Source organism: Microcaecilia unicolor, chromosome 3, assembly GCF_901765095.1.
Source record: "Microcaecilia unicolor chromosome 3, aMicUni1.1, whole genome shotgun sequence".
Classification (NCBI taxonomy): Eukaryota; Metazoa; Chordata; class Amphibia; order Gymnophiona; family Siphonopidae; genus Microcaecilia; species Microcaecilia unicolor.
In genome coordinates this window covers 260,010,317-260,028,546 of record NC_044033.1, presented here as the reverse complement: position 1 = coordinate 260,028,546, position 18,230 = coordinate 260,010,317, and the positions used below count along the sequence as shown (strand labels likewise).

General features: G+C 46.0%; 1 protein-coding gene across 1 annotated transcript in view; it reads right to left on the bottom strand.

Moving 5' to 3' along the window:
* Positions 1 to 18,230, bottom strand: part of ADGB (androglobin) — a 738,031-nt gene that overhangs the window by 155,330 nt on the left and 564,471 nt on the right. The window contains exons 28-29 of the mRNA XM_030198035.1: positions 15,985 to 16,142; positions 2,438 to 2,549 (exon numbers count right to left, since the gene is read on the bottom strand). Of these exons, the coding sequence (XP_030053895.1) occupies positions 2,438 to 2,549; positions 15,985 to 16,142 (270 nt within the window). The remainder of the gene's footprint in view (positions 1 to 2,437; positions 2,550 to 15,984; positions 16,143 to 18,230) is intronic.

Genomic DNA, 18,230 nt, shown 5'->3' with positions numbered 1-18,230 from the left:
AAATTTCGTGATTTGGGCATCCCCGAGCGTATTATCGAAATGAAAGATAGACACCCATCTTGTTTCGATAATACGAGTTTCCCCGTCCCTTCGCTGGGACGTCCTGCGAGGACATCCTCAGGAAAACTTGGGCACCCTTTCGATTATGCCCCTCCACGTTACCTTCTAAACTTCTAAAAAGCTCTGATTAAGTTTTGAACTCTTTCTCCATCACATTATTACCCAAAGTCTATAGCAGGGCCTGGTACCAGCAACATGGAAGACTACTATTATCTATTCCCATATTAGAGGCGTTTCACTTAGTATCTTTCAAGTGTTTTTCTATCCCCCCCCCTGTTAGACCTCTTTCTGACTCCGTCACACGGGGGACTAAAGGTACTTAGTTCATATATCAGGTTCTGTATAGTTTTTCTAACCTCCATTGTCACCCAATCATAAGAGGGTGGCATTAGGAGCCATAATTGAAAACTAATTCCCATAACTACTGCTTACTGTTTTTCTGGGTCTAGGTATATTCTGGGCCATTTATGTTCCTACATAAATCTTATTAAACATCTGTCTAAGTTTCTGCAAAGACTGAGTGTCACTTGTATATGATCTACCTTGTAGGCTAGATGTAAGGTAAGGAGAAGATGGAATCAATAAAAATAAAGACAGAGATAGGTTTAGATAGATAAGTACATTTTATTTCTTACCCAAACACAAGTCTTCAAGTTGATACAAATACAGACATCAGATTCTGGTTTCAGCCGCACAGGGCTTCGCCGTCTGACAGAAGCTTCGGAGAAGACTCTCAAACTGAGCCAAAATCTCCCCTCTTTTATACTCTATCTTCTCCATAGAAGTGAATGGTGAGATACCTTGCTCCTAATCTTTCTCACTTTCTGAGATCATACTTTCCCATGCGATCTGCTATCTGATGTACCCAACTCCTTCCGTTCTCAGCTACTGCTAATTATCAACATGTTTTGGGAAGCGTTGAGATAACAGTTTCACACCCTATCACAAACTTATCAATAGTATTTAAAATTTGTGAAAGCTTTGATTACTTGGACTGGACCAATGTCCTCCATTACAATGAGTTAGAACTGTGTAGACAGTATAGTATGGAAATGACATTAATAAGTACCTGTATATAATATGTAAGCCGCATTGAGCCTGCCATGAGTGGGAAAGTGCAGGGTACAAATGTAACAAAAAAAATATTTAATGGGAGTTACCACATATTAAGACTAAACTCGATCAGGATAAAACAATACTTCTACTATCATTAGATTTATGCGCTGCATTTTATTTAGTGGATCACTCACTCCTCTTGCAGAAACTATAAGAAACAGGAATCAGGGACTTAACTCTGAATTAGTTCTCTTCCTACCTATCACAATGAACTTATACTGTGCTCTGGAATAATCAGCATTCTACTTTATACTCTTTTACTTGTGGAGTACCACAAGGCTCCTTATTATCCCCAATCTTGTTAACATCTTTCTATCCCTATTTTTGGGGCTTGACTTATTCAACCAGTGGAACTCATAGCATGTGATTATGCACATGACATCAGATCCTGCTAAATGCTGATGATATTAAGAACCTCAATTCTAAATTAAACCTTGTAGCAGATTAGCTCTCCACACACTAACTGAAAATTAACCCAGAAAAAAACCAAAGGAATATTATTTTCACAAGGGCCGACAATCTTTAACATCTACAACATTCATGGTAGGCTCAACAGTGACCTTCTATCCCACACTGAAAATATTAGGGATCTTTGTAGACTCTGATTTATCATGCAAATCTCACATATCATACTTGTACTGCAACTGTGTTTTTCAAAATGAAGACTTTCCCTTCGATATTCAGCCAGCAACGGTCAGTGTTTTTTTAAAAGCTGAGTGCTGCAGGCTAGATTAGCCCTGGATATTTAGTGCTGGGCCAGGCTCCAGCACTGAATATCCAAGGCTAATTTGGGTAGCCCTGGTCACTGGAGCTTAGGCAGATCCCAGTCAATGTTCAGCTGGCACCCAAATAAATATTTTTTCTTTTTAAAACCCTCCTGATTCCCCTCTCTGCCTCTCAAATAGACCCCCTTCCTCCTTCCCCTCAGGCCACGGTGCTTCAAGCTGCTCCCTTCCCCCTCCCCAAACAAGCTCCCCTCCAATGTACAGGTAGGCCCCCCTGCGCCCACCTGTCCCCCTGGTAGTCCAGTGGGGGGTCATTGGGGGCAGGAGCGCAACCCCTTCACTCCTGTCCCTTGCAGCTCCACTTCAAAATGGCTGCCATGACCTCTTGCAGGGGGCCTACTTAGACGTCTGGGGGTGGAGGGACTTGTTTAGGGGCTCATAACACAACTATATTAGAATATTCCTTGGATAAAGATACATATATCTAATCTATCTATATAAAACGCATGTTTGTGTATGTTTTTCAAGCAGTATACCTTTATCTTCATTCTTCTCAATTTCTTTCAGTTCTTGAACAAATAACAATTGGGATTCAGTGAGTGACCAGCTATTATGCAACTCCATCACTTGTATAATATATTTTTGAGTCTGTAAAGGTAAAAGTAGTATAGTAGTGACAGCAATATCAATAAATTAAAAAAAACCCACCTACACTTTATCAAAGTTTTGTATGTTGGATCCAGCTGATATCTATGGCAAGTACAAAAGAGTCATTTACAGTAGGATAATATAGAAAAATTAATTGGCAAATTTGTTGTCTTTATAATGCAGTTTTCTTGCAAAATTAAAAGCATGCATACTTACTGAGACTAGTTTACAACATGGAGAGAAATTTTAGAAAGCAGGCTATGCACAAATTATCACCATGTGCATATATAATGTACTATGGGGCTCATTTTTGAAAGAGAAAAACGCTTTAAAATTGGCATAAACCAGCAGATGGATGTTTTTCTCACCAAAATGTCCAAATCGGTATTTTTGAAACCCGTTTTTCTATGCTGCTCATCTGCAGTGCACTCAAATCTCGAGGGGGCATGTTCAGGACAGAATCTGGACATTTTTCAGCCATAATTAAACAACATGAAAATGTCCAGTCTAAAACTAAGACTCAAAAGCCACCTACTTCAAAAAAGTGCTTTAACAAACAGTTGTTTCACCAGTATTTCACCAATATTCCACCAATATAATATATAATTTTTGTGTGTAGAGTACCCTCAGATATAAACCACTGTAACTGCAGTCAATAATGCTGCTAAAACGTGGCATAGCACCTCTTTCATTAGGTAACTCTCACTCTGTTTTTTGGGAGAGAGCAATCTCTGCTCACATTTTTTTATGCTTCCCAATCACCACAGTGCTATAAAATCATTTATTACTTTTAAAATATATACTAGGTGAAAAAACTGTGCACTTATCTCGTGAGTTCTTGCCTCCCTGGCAGAACTATATTGCCTTGTTGACACATTAAGCAATTGCCTTCCCCTGGAACCGCCCGACTCCGCGGGGTTTCAAAACACTTTCCTCAGGGACAAAGGGTTAAGGCTGCATAAATCACTTCTTCCTCTTTCATTCTGTCTCGCACACTCCACAGATCAAGGCCTTGATCTGTGGAGTGTGCGAGACAGAATGAAAGAGGAAGAAGTGATTTATGCAGCCTTAACCCTTTGTCCCTGAGGAAAGTGTTTTGAAACCCCGCGGAGTCGGGCGGTTCCAGGGGAAGGCAATTGCTTAATGTGTCAACAAGGCAATATAGTTCTGCCAGGGAGGCAAGAACTCACGAGATAAGTGCACAGTTTTTTCACCTAGTATATATTTTAAAAGTAATAAATGATTTTATAGCACTGTGGTGATTGGGAAGCATAAAAAAATGTGAGCAGAGATTGCTCTCTCCCAAAAAACAGAGTGAGAGTTACCTAATGAAAGAGGTGCTATGCCACGTTTTAGCAGCATTATTGACTGCAGTTACAGTGGTTTATATCTGAGGGTACTCTACACACAAAAATTATATATTATATTGGTGGAATATTGGTGAAATACTGGTGAAACAACTGTTTGTTAAAGCACTTTTTTGAAGTAGGTGGCTTTTGAGTCCTGGTTTGTGTATACAAGCAGTTGAATGTTACCAGAGACATTGATATTGTGAATTCGTTTTCAGTCTAAAACTAAGGCAGGAGGAGAGTGGGAACAGAATCAGGCTCTTCAAGGAACAGATCAAGGGCATCCAATGTAGAAGTAATATTTATTGAAAGCAGACTCAACAAAGTACCATGTTTAGTTCCTTCTTCAGGAGTCTACATAAATACAAGAGAAAATAAAAACATCTTAGGTAAAATATAAACAAAGGTATACATGTAAATGAAAAATATATAAATGTAATAAAATTGCAATAACATGATAACATTAGCTACAAGGTAAAACAACAAAGGAAGACTTGGACATACAAAAAAATTCAAGAAATATAATCTAAAAGCAGCCTAAGAAAAGAGTAACAAATACTGCAGAATATGATATATGGTTAAGAGATTACTATTGAGCAATGTTGATAAAGCAGGACTTGAAGAGAATATGAATAATGTTCCTAAACAATTAAATAAAATATATGCATAAAAGTTTTTAAAACATTATCCAGCTTATAATTGAAAAAGAAAAACGCCTATATTGCGACCCAAATCAGGAGATAGACGTTTATCTCACACAAACGAATAAAGCGGTATAATCGAAAGCCGAATTTGGACGTTTTCAACTGCACTCCGTCGCGGATGCGGACAAAGTTGATGGGGGCATGTCAAAGGCGTGGTGAAGGCGGAACTGGGGCGTGGTTATCGGCCGATCAGAGATGGGCGCCTTTCGCAGATAATGGAAGAAAAATATGCGTTTTTAGCGAGAATTTAGGGCACTTTTCCTGGACCCTGTTTTTCCACGAATAAGGCCCCAAAAAGTGCCCTAAATGACCAGATGACCACTGGAGGGAATCGGGGATGACCTCCCCTGACTCCCCCAGTGGTCACAAACCCCCTCCCATCACAAAATATGCCGTTTCACAACTTTTTATTTTCACCCTCAAATGTCATACCCACCTCCCTGGCAGCAGTATGCAGGTCACTGGAGCAGTTATTAGGGGGTGCAGTGGACTTCAGGCAGGTGGACCCAGGCCCACCCCCCCCCCCCACCTGTTACACTTGTGCTGGTAAATGGGAGCCCTCCAAACCGCCCCCCAAACCCACTGTACCCACATGTAGGTGCCCCCCTTCACCCCTTAGGGCTATAGTAATGGTGTAGACTTGTGGGCGGTAGGTTTTGAGGGGGATTTGGGGGGCTCAACACCCAAGGGAAGGGTGCTATGCACCTGGGAGCTCTTTTACCTTTTTTTTTTGTTTTTGTAAAAGTGCCCCCTAGGGTGCCCGGTTGGTGTCCTGGCATGTGAGGGGGACCAGTGCACTACGACTCCTGGCCCCTCCCACGAACAAATGCCTTGGATTTATTCGTTTTTGAGCTGGGCGCTTTCATTTTCCATTATCACTGAAAAACAAAAATGCCCAGCTCACAAATTGTCGAATAAAACATGGACGTCTATTTTTTTCGAAAATATGGTTCGGTCCGCCCCTTCACGGACCCGTTCTCGGAGATAAATGCCCATGGAGATAGACGTTTTTGTTCAATTATGCCCCTCCATATGTATGCACACACACACACACATTTTTCCAGACCACAACTTTTTCTAAAAGATCAACTTCTGACGACCTTACCCATAAGGATTTTCTGTACATGTTTACCAAGGTTAGTGTCAACATACATATAACTTTTTAAAAATGTTTATGCATATATTTTATTTAATTGTTTAGGAGCATTATTCATATTCTCTTCAAGTCCTGCTTTAACAATAGTAATAATCATATGTCACATTCTGCAGTATTCGTTGCTCTTTTCTTACACTGTTTTTAGATTATATTTCTTGAATTTTTGTATGTCCAAGTCTTCCTTTAATTGTTGTTTAACCCTGTAGCTGATCATTTTGTTGCGGTTTTATTATCTAATATAATAATTTGCTTTTGCAACGTTCCAAAGTCTCTGGCTGCATTTGTAACCATCTCCTGACGTCACTCTCCCACAGTAGAACCCTGCGTGCCTGACGTCAGGAGATGCTACAATTCCAAGTCAGGAGGCGGGAAGCGCGTGACCAAACAAAACAAGACAGGGCTGAGACATGGGACCGCGGGAACATGGAATGCGTTAGCCGCTACAGCACTCGAGCTTCAGCCCACGATCATGACTGACAGTTGAACCGCTTCAGGCTGCCTTTGCTTTGGCTTCAATTTCAGCTGTTCCTCTGGTCCCACCCTCATTTCCTGTTTCCGGAAGGGCGGGACCACAGGAACAGCTGAAACAGAAACAAAACTAAAGGCACTCTGAAGCGGCATCCGTCCGTGCTCCCCTTCACTCTTGGCAGCGCAGCAGCAGCAGGTAAAAACTTTTAACAACAGGCAGCAATAACGAAGGGGAGAGCCTGCAGCACATGTCCTGCTTGCAGTCTGAGGCCACAGAGACCAACAGTGGGTGCATGGGACGAGAGAGGGGGGGTGGAGGGGTCCAGGGATGAGAGGGGGGGTCCTGAGACCAGAGAGGTGGGGAGGGGGGGTCCTGAGACCAGAGAGGTGGGGTAGAGGGGGTCCTGAGACCAGAGAGGTGGGGGTGGAAGGGGGTCCAGAGACCATAAAGGGGGGGAAGAGGTCCTGAGAGAGGGGGGAAGGGGGTCCTGAGAGAGGGGGGGGGGGAGGGAGCACACACCCTCTGTCTCTCACATACACTCTTTGTGACACACTCTCTCTCTCTGTCACACACACACACAGTCTATCTCTTGCCTCTCTCTGTCTCACACACACTCTCACACAAACATACACTCTGTGTCTCACACACTCTCTCTCTGTCACACAAACACACACACACTCTGTCTCACTAATTCTCTCTCACACACACACACTCCATCTCTCACACACACTTTCTCTCTTACACACACACAATCTCTCTCACATACACACTCTCTCTCAAACATACACACTCCGAGGAAAACCTTGCTAGCGCCCGTTTAATTTGTGTCAGAAACGGGCCTTCTTTACTAGTATTTATATATTTTTCATTTACATATATACCTTTTGCTTATATTTTACTTAAGATGTTTTTATTTTCTCCTGTATTTATGTAGACTCCTGAAAAAAGTACTTCCATTGCTGAAATATAGCACTGTGTTGAGTCTGCTTTCAATAATAAATATTACTTCTACACTGGACGTCCTTGGTCTGTTCCTTGAAGAGCCTGATTCTGTTCCCACTCTCCTCCTGCCTATGTGACTTTACATGGGACATTGTAGCGAATGCTACATACCTGTAGAAGGTATTCTCCGAGGACAGCAGGCTGATTGTTCTCACTGATGGGTGACGTCCACGGCAGCCCCTCCAATTGGAACACTTTCTAGCAAAGTCCTTTGCTAGTCCTCGCGCGCCGATGCGCACCGCGCATGCGCGGCCGTCTTCCCGCCCGAACCGGCTCGTGCCGGCCAGTCTCATATGTAGCAAGACAAAGAGAAGGGAAGACACAACTCCAAAGGGGAGGCGGGCGGGTTTGTGAGAACAATCAGCCTGCTGTCCTCGGAGAATACCTTCTACAGGTATGTAGCATTCGCTTTCTCCGAGGACAAGCAGGCTGCTTGTTCTCACTGATGGGGTATCCCTAGCCCCCAGGCTCACTCAAAACAACAACCATGGTCAATTGGGCCTCGCAACGGCGAGGACATAACTGAGATTGACCTAAAAAATTTACCAACTAACTGAGAGTGCAGCCTGGAACAGAACAAACATGGGCCTAGGGGGGTGGAGTTGGATTCTAAACCACAAACAGATTCTGAAGCACTGACTGCCCGAACCGACTGTCGCGTCGGGTATCCTGCTGCAGGCAGTAATGAGATGTGAATGTGTGGACTGATGACCACGTCGCAGCTTTGCAAATCTCTTCAATAGTAGCTGACTTCAAGTGGGCTACCGACGTTGCCATGGCTCTAACATTATGAGCCGTGACATGACCCTCAAGAGCCAGCCCAGCCTGGGCGTAAGTGAAGGAAATGCAATCTGCTAGCCTATTGGATATGGTGCGTTTTCCTACAGCCACTCCCCTCCTGTTGGGATCAAAAGAAACAAACAATTGGGCGGACTGTCTGTTGGGCTGTGTCCGCTCCAGATAGAAGGCCAATGCTCTCTTGCAGTCCAATGTGTGCAGCTGACGTTCAGCAGGGCAGGAATGAGGACGGGGAAAGAATGTTGGCAAGACAATTGACTGGTTCAGATGGAACTCCGACACAACCTTTGGCAGGAACTTAGGGTGAGTGCGGAGGACTACTCTGTTATGATGAAATTTAGTGTAAGGGGCCTGGGCTACCAGGGCCTGAAGCTCACTGACTCTACGAGCTGAAGTAACTGCCACCAAGAAAATGACCTTCCAGGTCAAATACTTCAGTTGGCAGGAATTCAGTGGCTCAAAAGGAGGTTTCATCAGCTGGGTGAGAACGACATTGAGATCCCATGACACTGTAGGAGGCTTGACAGGGGGCTTTGACAAAAGCAAACCTCTCATGAAGCGAACAACTAAAGGCTGTCCTGAGATCGGCTTACCTTCCACACGGTAATGGTATGCACTGATTGCACTAAGGTGAACCCTTACAGAGTTGGTCTTGAGACCGGACTCAAACAAGTGCAGAAGGTATTCAAGCAGGGTCTGTGTAGGACAAGAGCGAGGATCTAGGGCCTTGCTGTCACACCAGACGGCAAACCTCCTCCATAGAAAGAAATAACTCCTCTTAGTGGAATCTTTCCTGGAAGCAAGCAAGATGCGAGAGACACCCTCTGACAGACCCAAAGAGGCAAAGTCTACGCTCTCAACATCCAGGCCGTGAGAGCCAGGGACCGGAGGCTGGGATGCAGAAGCGCCCCTTCGTCCTGTGTGATGAGGGTCGGAAAACACTCCAATCTCCACGGTTCTTCGGAGGACAACTCCAGAAGAAGAGGGAACCAGATCTGACGCGGCCAAAAAGGAGCAATCAGAATCATGGTGCCTCGGTCTTGCTTGAGTTTCAACAAAGTTTTCCCCACCAGAGGTATGGGAGGATAAGCATACAGCAGACCCTCCCCCCAGTCCAGGAGGAAGGCATCCAATGCCAGTCTGCCGTGGGCCTGAAGCCTGGAACAGAACTGAGGGACTTTGTGGTTGGCTCGAGATGCGAAGAGATCTACCAAGGGGGTGCCCCACACCTGGAAGATCTGCCGCACCACACGGGAATTGAGCGACCACTCTTGAGGTTGCATAATCCTGCTCAACCTGTCGGCCAGACTGTTGTTTACGCCTGCCAGATATGTGGCTTGGAGCACCATGCCATGACGGCGAGCCCAGAGCCACATGCTGACGGCTTCCTGACACAGGGGGCGAGATCCGGTGCCCCCCTGCTTGTTGACGTAATACATGGCAACCTGGTTGTCTGTCAGAATTTGCATAATTTGGTGGGACAGCCGATCTCTGAAAGCCTTCAGGGCGTTCCAGATCGCTCGTAGCTCCAGAAGATTGATCTGCAGATCGCGTTCCTGGAGGGACCAGCTTCCTTGGGTGTGAAGCCCATCGACATGAGCTCCCCATCCCCGGAGAGACGCATCCGTGGTCAGCACTTTTTGTGGCTGAGGAATTTGGAAAGGACGTCCCAGAGTCAAATTGGACCAAATCGTCCACCAATACAGGGAATTGAGAAAACTCGTGGACAGGTGGATCACGTCTTCTAGATCCCCAGCAGCCTGAAACCACTGGGAAGCTAGGGTCCATTGAGCAGATCTCATGTGAAGGCGGGCCATGGGAGTCACATGAACTGTGGAGGCCATGTGGCCCAGCAATCTCAACATCTGCCGAGCTGTGATCTGCTGGGACGCTCGCACCCGCGAGACGAGGTACAACAAGTTGTTGGCTCTCGTCTCCGGGAGATAGGTGCGAGCCGTCCGAGAATCCAGCAGAGCTCCTATGAATTCGAGTTTCTGCACTGGGAGAAGATGGGACTTTGGGTAATTTATCACAAACCCCAGTAGCTCCAGGAGGCGAATAGTCATCTGCATGGACTGCAGGGCTCCTGCCTCGGATGCGTTCTTCACCAGCCAATCGTCGAGATATGGGAACACGTGTACCCCCAGTCTGCGAAGTGCCGCTGCTACTACAGCCAAGCACTTTGTGAACACTCTGGGCGCAGTGGTGAGCCCAAAGGGTAGCACACAGTACTGGAAGTGACGTGTGCCCAGCTGAAATCGCAGATACTGTCTGTGAGCTGGCAGTATCGGGATGTGCGTGTAGGCGTCCTTCAAGTCCAGAGAGCATAGCCAATCGTTTTCCTGAATCATGGGGAGAAGGGTGCCCAGGGAAAGCATCCTGAACTTTTCTTTGACCAGATATTTGTTCAGGGCCCTTAGGTCTAGGATGGGACGCATCCCCCCTGTTTTCTTTTCCATAAGGAAGTACCTGGAATAGAATCCCAGCCCTTCTTGCCCGGATGGCACGGGCTCAACCGCATTGGCGCTGAGAAGGGCGGAGAGTTCCTCTGCAAGTACCTGCTTGTGCTGGAAGCTGTAAGACTGAGCTCCCGGTGGACAATTTGGATGTTTTGAGGCCAAATTGAGGGTGTATCCTTGCCAGACTATTTGGAGAACCCACTGATCGGAGGTTATGAGAGGCCACCTTTGGTGAAAAGCTTTCAACCTCCCTCCGACTGGCAGGTCGCCCGGCACTGACACTTGGATGTCGGCTATGCTCTGCTGGAGCCAGTCAAAAGCTCGTCCCTTGCTTTTGCTGGGGAGCCGAGGGGCCTTGCTGAGGCGCACGCTGTTGACGAGAGCGAGCGCGCTGGGGCTTAGCCTGGGCCGCAGGCTGTCGAGAAGGAGGATTGTACCTACGCTTGCCAGAAGAGTAGGGAACAGTCTTCCTTCCCCCGAAAAATCTTCTACCTGTAGAGGTAGAGGCTGAAGGCTGCCGGCGGGAGAACTTGTCGAATGCGGTGTCCCGCTGGTGGAGCTGCTCTACCACCTGCTCGACTTTCTCTCCAAAAATATTATCCGCACGGCAAGGCGAGTCCGCAATCCGCTGCTGGATTCTATTCTCCAGGTCGGAGGCACGCAGCCATGAGAGTCTGCGCATCACCACACCTTGAGCAGCGGCCCTGGACGCAACATCAAAGGTGTCATACACCCCTCTGGCCAGGAATTTTCTGCACGCCTTCAGCTGCCTGACCACCTCCTGAAAAGGCCTGGCTTGCTCAGGGGGGAGCTTGTCCACCAAGCCCGCCAACTGCCGCACATTGTTCCGCATGTGTATGCTCGTGTAGAGCTGGTAGGACTGAATCTTGGCCACGAGCATAGAAGAATGGTAGGCCTTCCTCCCAAAGGAGCCCAAGGTTCTAGAGTCCCTGCCCGGGGGCGCCGAAGCATGTTCTCTAGAACTCTTGGCCTTCTTTAGGGCCAAATCCACAACTCCAGATTCGTGAGGCAACTGAGTGCGCATCAGCTCTGGGTCCCCATGGATCCGGTACTGGGACTCGATCTTCTTGGGAATGTGGGGATTAGTTAATGGCTTGGTCCAGTTCGCCAGCAATGTCTTTTTGAGGACATGATGCATGGGTACTGTGGACGCTTCCTTAGGTGGAGAAGGATAGTCCAGGAGCTCAAACATTTCAGCCCTGGGCTCGTCCTCCACAACCACCGGGAAGGGGATGGCCGTAGACATCTCCCGGACAAAGGAAGCGAAAGACAGGCTCTCAGGAGGGGAAAGCTGTCTTTCAGGAGAGGGAGTGGGATCGGAAGGAAGACCCTCAGACTCCTCGTCAGAGAAATATCTGATGTCTTCTTCCTCTTCCCACGAGGCCTCACCATCGGTGTCAGACACAAGTTCACGGACCTGTGTCTGCAACCGTGCCCGGCTCGACTCCGTGGAACCACGGCCACGGTGGGAGCGTCGAGAGGTAGACTCCCTCGCCTGCACCGGCGAAGCTCCCTCCGCCGACGTAGTCGGGGAGCCTTCCTGGGAGGCTACCGCAGTCGGTACCGCAAGCGGCACCGATGTCGGAGACCTCACCCCGGACAATGGGCCATCCGGCGCCTCGCTCGACGGTACCAGTGGCGCAAGCACCCCCGGTACCGGAGGGGTAGGGCGCAACAGCTCTCCCAGGATCTCTGGGAGAACGGCCTGGAGACTCTCGTTCAGAGCGGCTGTAGAAAAAGGCATGGAAGCCGATGCAGGCGTCGATGTCAGAGTCTGTTCCGGGTGTGGAGGCTGTTCCGGGCTGTCCAAAGGGGAGCACATCGACACCTCTTGAACAGAGGGTGAGCGGTCCTCTCGGTGCCGATGCCTACTGGGTGCCGACTCCCTCGGCGACCCAGAGCTCTCGGTGCCGACATGGGAAGGGGACCGGTGACGATGCTTCTTCGACTTCTTGGAACGAAGCATGTCACCGGAGCTTCCCGGCAACGACGAGGAGGACGTAAAATCCAGCCGTCGCTTCCTCGGGGCCGAGACCGAAGGAGGTCGGTCTCGGGGGGGCTGTACCGCAGGAGCCCTCGGAATGGGGGGAGACCCACCCGAAGGCTCACCGCCACCAGCAGGGGAATGGACAGCCCTCACCTGCACCACCGTCCGACGACAACAGCAGCCAAGGAGGTCTCGATACCGACGCCGACGCAGCCTTCCGATGTCGCCCCGATGCAGAGGGCCGATGCCTCGATGCACTCGATGCAATCGGGGGCGAAGATGAAGGTCCAGGCGCCGACGACGTCGAAGCAGTCGATACTCCCGGTGCCGATGCCGACGAAGAGCCCGAGAACAAAATGTTCCACGGGGCTAACCTCGCTACCTGAGTCCACTTTTGTAAAAGGGAACACAGACTACAGGCCTGAGGGCGGTGCCCAGCCCCCAGACACTGAAGACACGACGCGTGCCTGTCAGTGAGCGAGATTACCCGGGCGCACTGGGTGCACTTCTTGAAGCAGCTGGAAGACTTCGATGTCATGGGCGGAAAAATCGCACCGGCGAGATCAAAACTCGAAATGGCAAAAATGGCACCGCAAAAATAGGGGGAAGAAAAACTTCGACCGAGGCCTAAATAGGGCCTACCCCGACGACGAAAGAAAACTTACCGGGGCAAAGACTGGAAGTACGGGAAGGGAGAAAACCATAAAGGTCTCCTTCCGACACCTTTTTTTTTTTTTTTGAACGAAGTCGATAAAACGACGCGCGAGGTCAACTTTGGGGCGCGAACGGCGAAACACGACCGTACCGAGCGCGGACAAAAGAAGACTGGCCAGCACGAGCCGGTTCGGGCGGGAAGACGGCCGCGCATGCGCGGTGCGCATCGGCGCGCGAGGACTAGCAAAGGACTTTGCTAGAAAGTGTTCCGATTGGAGGGGCTGCCGTGGACGTCACCCATCAGTGAGAACAAGCAGCCTGCTTGTCCTCGGAGAATGTTCTTTCCACTTCTGTGGTTTTGTTGCAGTATAAAACTATGACATTTTGAGCTAGACCTGTTTTTAGCAATGACTAAGCCACAAAAAAGTGCCCTAAATGACCAGATGACCACTGGAGGAATAAAGGAATGACCCTCCCCCCCACTCCCAAAGATGTAAAAGAAACAGTGCAGACCAGCCTCTATGATAGCTTCAGATGTTATGGCCAGTCTTATTAGAGCAGCAAGCAAGACCCTGGAGTAGCCTAGTGGTGAGTGCAGTGCACTGGGGAGAAGGAGACCCTGGCCAATAATTCACTCTAACTGTTACACTTGTGGTGGAAAGTGTGAGCCCTCTAAAATCCACCAAAAACCTACTGTACCCACATATAGGTGACACCTGCAGTCATAATGGCTATTGTAGTGGTGTAAAGATGGGTACAGTAGGTTTCTGGAGGGTTTTGGAGAGCTCACTATAGAATACAAAGGAGCAACGGTGAGATATGTACCTTGCAGCTGTTAGGTAAAGTTCACTGCAGTGCCCACTAGGGTGCCCTATAGCTCTCCCGGGATGTCTGTGTCTACATCCCAATGGCTTGATTTTGTGCGTTTTCACTTGGATGTTTTTTTTTTGTTTAATGGACCAAAAAGATAAATGCACAGTGCACAAAACCATCTAGCAAGTGGTAATTTTTGAAGAAAAAAAAAGATACTTTGCTGTTTTGAAATTTGCTAAATTCACTATTCGAATTCTGGACGTTTTGAGCAAAACATCCAAAGTCAGACTTAAACGTCATATCGAAAATGCCCCTCCATGTATACATGTGTAGAGTAGGCTAGTGACACTTAAGCCTGTCCTGGGGGTCCCCCAACCAGATGAGATAGCAACCTGTCTACAATTAATATGCATAAGATACAAAACCTGGCTGGCTGAAGGTCCCCCAGGGCAAATTTGGAAACCAATGGAGTAGGAGCTCCAGAAGCATAGTTTGGTAGAGTTTGGGGTTTACACATGGAAAATACAAAATACACGTGCACAGCCTGGTAGACATACAAGTGAATATTTATGCCTGCTCATATACAAGTATGCCCGCTGCTGCTACTTGTACATATATGTTTCCCCTTTCTAAAACTGCTGCTCTTTTTTTTTAAACAGCTGAATCCACTTATGCAATTGGTTCTAAAATCACCTCCAAATATTTTAACAGCATGGACAAAGAGCAGGATTTCATAGTAACGATGCATATGTGAATTCACCTGAAATTACCCTGAGAAAAGAACTCACTCACATTTACACCTGACTTCAGCTTCGAAGTTTGTGTTGCCTGCTGATTTCGACTCTACAAAAAACTGTGGTATTGTCTATTTACCTAATTAATGCTCATTCTATCAAAACTAAGACAATGTTATTATACAATCTGAGTGTGGAATATTATTCAGATATACCTTGCATTACTGAATTGTGGGGAACGGAATAGTGTACTTACTTTTTTTAGCAATATTGTCCATCAAGGTATATCTGGGAGGTTCAGATTAGGTTTAGGAATGGGGGGAGGGGGTTACTTGATTATAAACAATTCTTGGCCTTTCATTGTAGAATGATATTTGATGTGTCCTCTTCTGGGATTCACATTAAGGTCAATGAAGGTGGTACCTTTATGTCTGCATATTGTCCTCTGCAGTTATTGTCTGGAAACTATTCTTTAGAGCACAATCTTTGCTCTCTGCAGATGTTATTTTGGAAGACACTATTGTATTAGGTAACTTTAATGTTCCTATTAATGAGCATTTGTCTTCTTCATCTTGTGCTGATTTTCTTTCTCCCATGACAGCTTAAACGAGCCGTTATGAGACCAGTTCTCAACAAAGGATGTTCTGATGTGAAAGACCCCTTTGGTTATATGCATAATGTATATCCTCACTGTCCTTCCTGACTAAGGTCTTGGAAAAGATGGTTTTACAACAACTGGTTGACTTTCTGGACCTGTATGCCGTTCTAGATCCCCATCAGCATGGTTTCAGAAAGTCACATAGGGCCAGATTCAGTAACTGGCATCCAAAATTAGGTGCCGTTATGATCCGTGCTAAGATAGTATTCTATAAAAAGTGTGCTGCGCAGAGCGTCTTGTATGGTATACTAGCTTTCTAGCAGTTACGCCTGCCAAAAGGTGGTGTAAATACTTGTGCCCAATTGATGGCAGTTAGGTGTGCAAATTCAGGTATTTTATATAACATTGTGCCTAATTTCTGGGAATGCCCTTGGTCTGTCCATGGCCACTGCCCCTTTTGAGTTGCACACTATGAAATTTAGAGTGCACATAGTACAGAATGATGTGTGTTTTTTTCCAGGCAAAAATTAAAGCCAAATCTCTGTGGGTACAGTTTCCCTCGAAAACACATGCATACTTTCCTTTTCAGAACTGATGCAAAATCCACAGGTAAATGTACCTGCAGACTTGGCAACTACCTACTGACATTTCAAAATTGCCTTATAAAGTATTGCACTTGTTACTCTCTTACCTGTAGTGGAGTTATTACTTGCTCAGTAATATCATTTGCTAAATCCTGAATGTCCTGTCCATTTTCCACACTAGAAGATGGCTTGCTATCGTTGCTTACATTAGGGCTTTCATTTTCTTTCTTTGTTGAAGCCACCCCTAGACCTTCATTTCTGCTGGCTGTTAAAGAGATAAAAATAACAAACTTGAGTTCTTAGAATATTAAAAAAAAATTGACATGAGGGAAAAATGTATAAGTACTGACATTCATAATAAACTAATGCAATCAGGATAAATTATAAAGGATTATTTGCATGCAAAGGCCTTTTTATATGTCTAAAAGGGATTTTATAAAATAACCCAGGAGTTACAAGTGTAAAAGTAAATGTGATGAAAAGAAGGCATGTACTTTTATATGAGATGCGTGTAGGTATGTTTTAGGGCAGAGTTTGGATGGAGTGCAAGAAGAGTCATGATTTATACATATATTTTACAAAATATGTATGTATTTATATACTGTGGGGCTCTGTGAGCTGAGGCTACCTGTAAGTTAACTCACAAGTAGCATTATTCTAGACTCAGTAGCATTGGGCTGCAAAGCTATGGCCTGGTTTTCCTTGTCTGCATCTTAAAAGGGGCTACCATAAAAACTTGCACCGGAGCTGGTACAAATGTTTCTGTCCTTCAGCCAACATTTTTATCAGCTCTGGTGTAAGTTTTTATGGGTTTTGCCATCTGATATTTTAGGCCCCTGATGCAGCCCAGAAGGGCGAAATTTAACTAAGTCAGGCACAGTTCTCACCCCTTCCACTTCTGTTGTTCAATAAAATTGCTTCTTTGGATTGTATTTTGTACTATTTAGTCTTTTTCTGGTCTGCTCACTTTTTCCTGCCAAAGAGCAATCCAAAGCCATGAGAAGGACTGGTCTTTGTATGCTTTGTTTGATTCACATGGATAACCTTAAATTACTACCAGCTTTGACTTTAAGATTGAAATCATCCTATAGGATATTATTTGGAATTACAGTTCTCGGCCAATGGAATTCTTAGAGTCCCTTTTACTATGCTGTGGCAAAAAGTGGCCTTAGTGCGCCATTGTATGGGTTTTTCCCATGCGCTAAGGCCATTTTTGCTGCAGCCATATGGCTGATTTTCTATTTTTGTATTTACGGTCCCACACTAATGTTGCCCTTAATGCATGGCCATTAATAAAACTTAGCTTTTCTACAAATATTTCAATTAGGTTATATTTTGTATTTCCATTAGATCTTTTCCAATGTTTAATTTTATAAAATTTGATCATTTTGAATTTGTAAACTGTTCTGAGCTACTAGTTGCAACAATATATAAAAACCGTATGTCATGCTTAAAACTGCTGTGGGTTGAATCTTACTTCCCCAGTATCAAATAACAATTGCGATTAATTAGGTTCAAGAAAATAATGGACTACATTATTCAAATTAATACCATATTTACAAGGAAAAACACAAACAAAAACTAGCACTCAATGTGACTAATATTATCCTGGGTCAAATGGGAAACATAAGGAAATACTGTATTTGGAAACGCTCTCCCTAGAAATTTGTTCCAAGTGCTCTCAAACAAAGGCACAAAAGAGCCTCTTTATCTTTTAAGAAAATAAACTGCACCAACAGAGTAGCCCTGTAAAAAATTTCCTCTTGTGTACTCTCAAGTATAGAAGAAAGATTTAAATTATCAGAGAAAGCAACACCCAAGTTCAGCTGAGGGCCTAGCCCTCAGTAAGAAATTTTCAGGAAACTTCTTTCATGAATTTATGAAACATCTCATGAGGAGAACTCAAATGTGAGAAAGGAAAATTCAATATTTTTAAATTCAAATTTATAGCAAAGTTATCTAAGTTTTCCATCTTTTATGATAACATCATTGGGCTCGATATTCAGACCACGGGAGGTAACTGGGTTGCCTCCCACAGTCGACACTGAGCCTGAATACTCAATGCGTCGCTGTGGCCCGTTGGCTGGCTGTGTTTTGGCCCGATTTTCTCGGTTGTGCCATCGTTAAGAACCAGGGCGCTTTGCTTGACCTCGGTCGTTTGTTTGATTCCCTTCTCGCTGCTGGCGTCTAGCAGAGATCTGGCGCGATTGCATCGGGGGCGTGGTGGCGGCTGCAGATGGGAACGGACCGGTACCGAATCACCTAGAAGGGGCCAGCGCGTTATAGAGGGCTCGTTTGGCCCACCGACAACGGGCATCTCTCTGTTCCTCCAAGCTGCTGGCTGCTTCGGCAC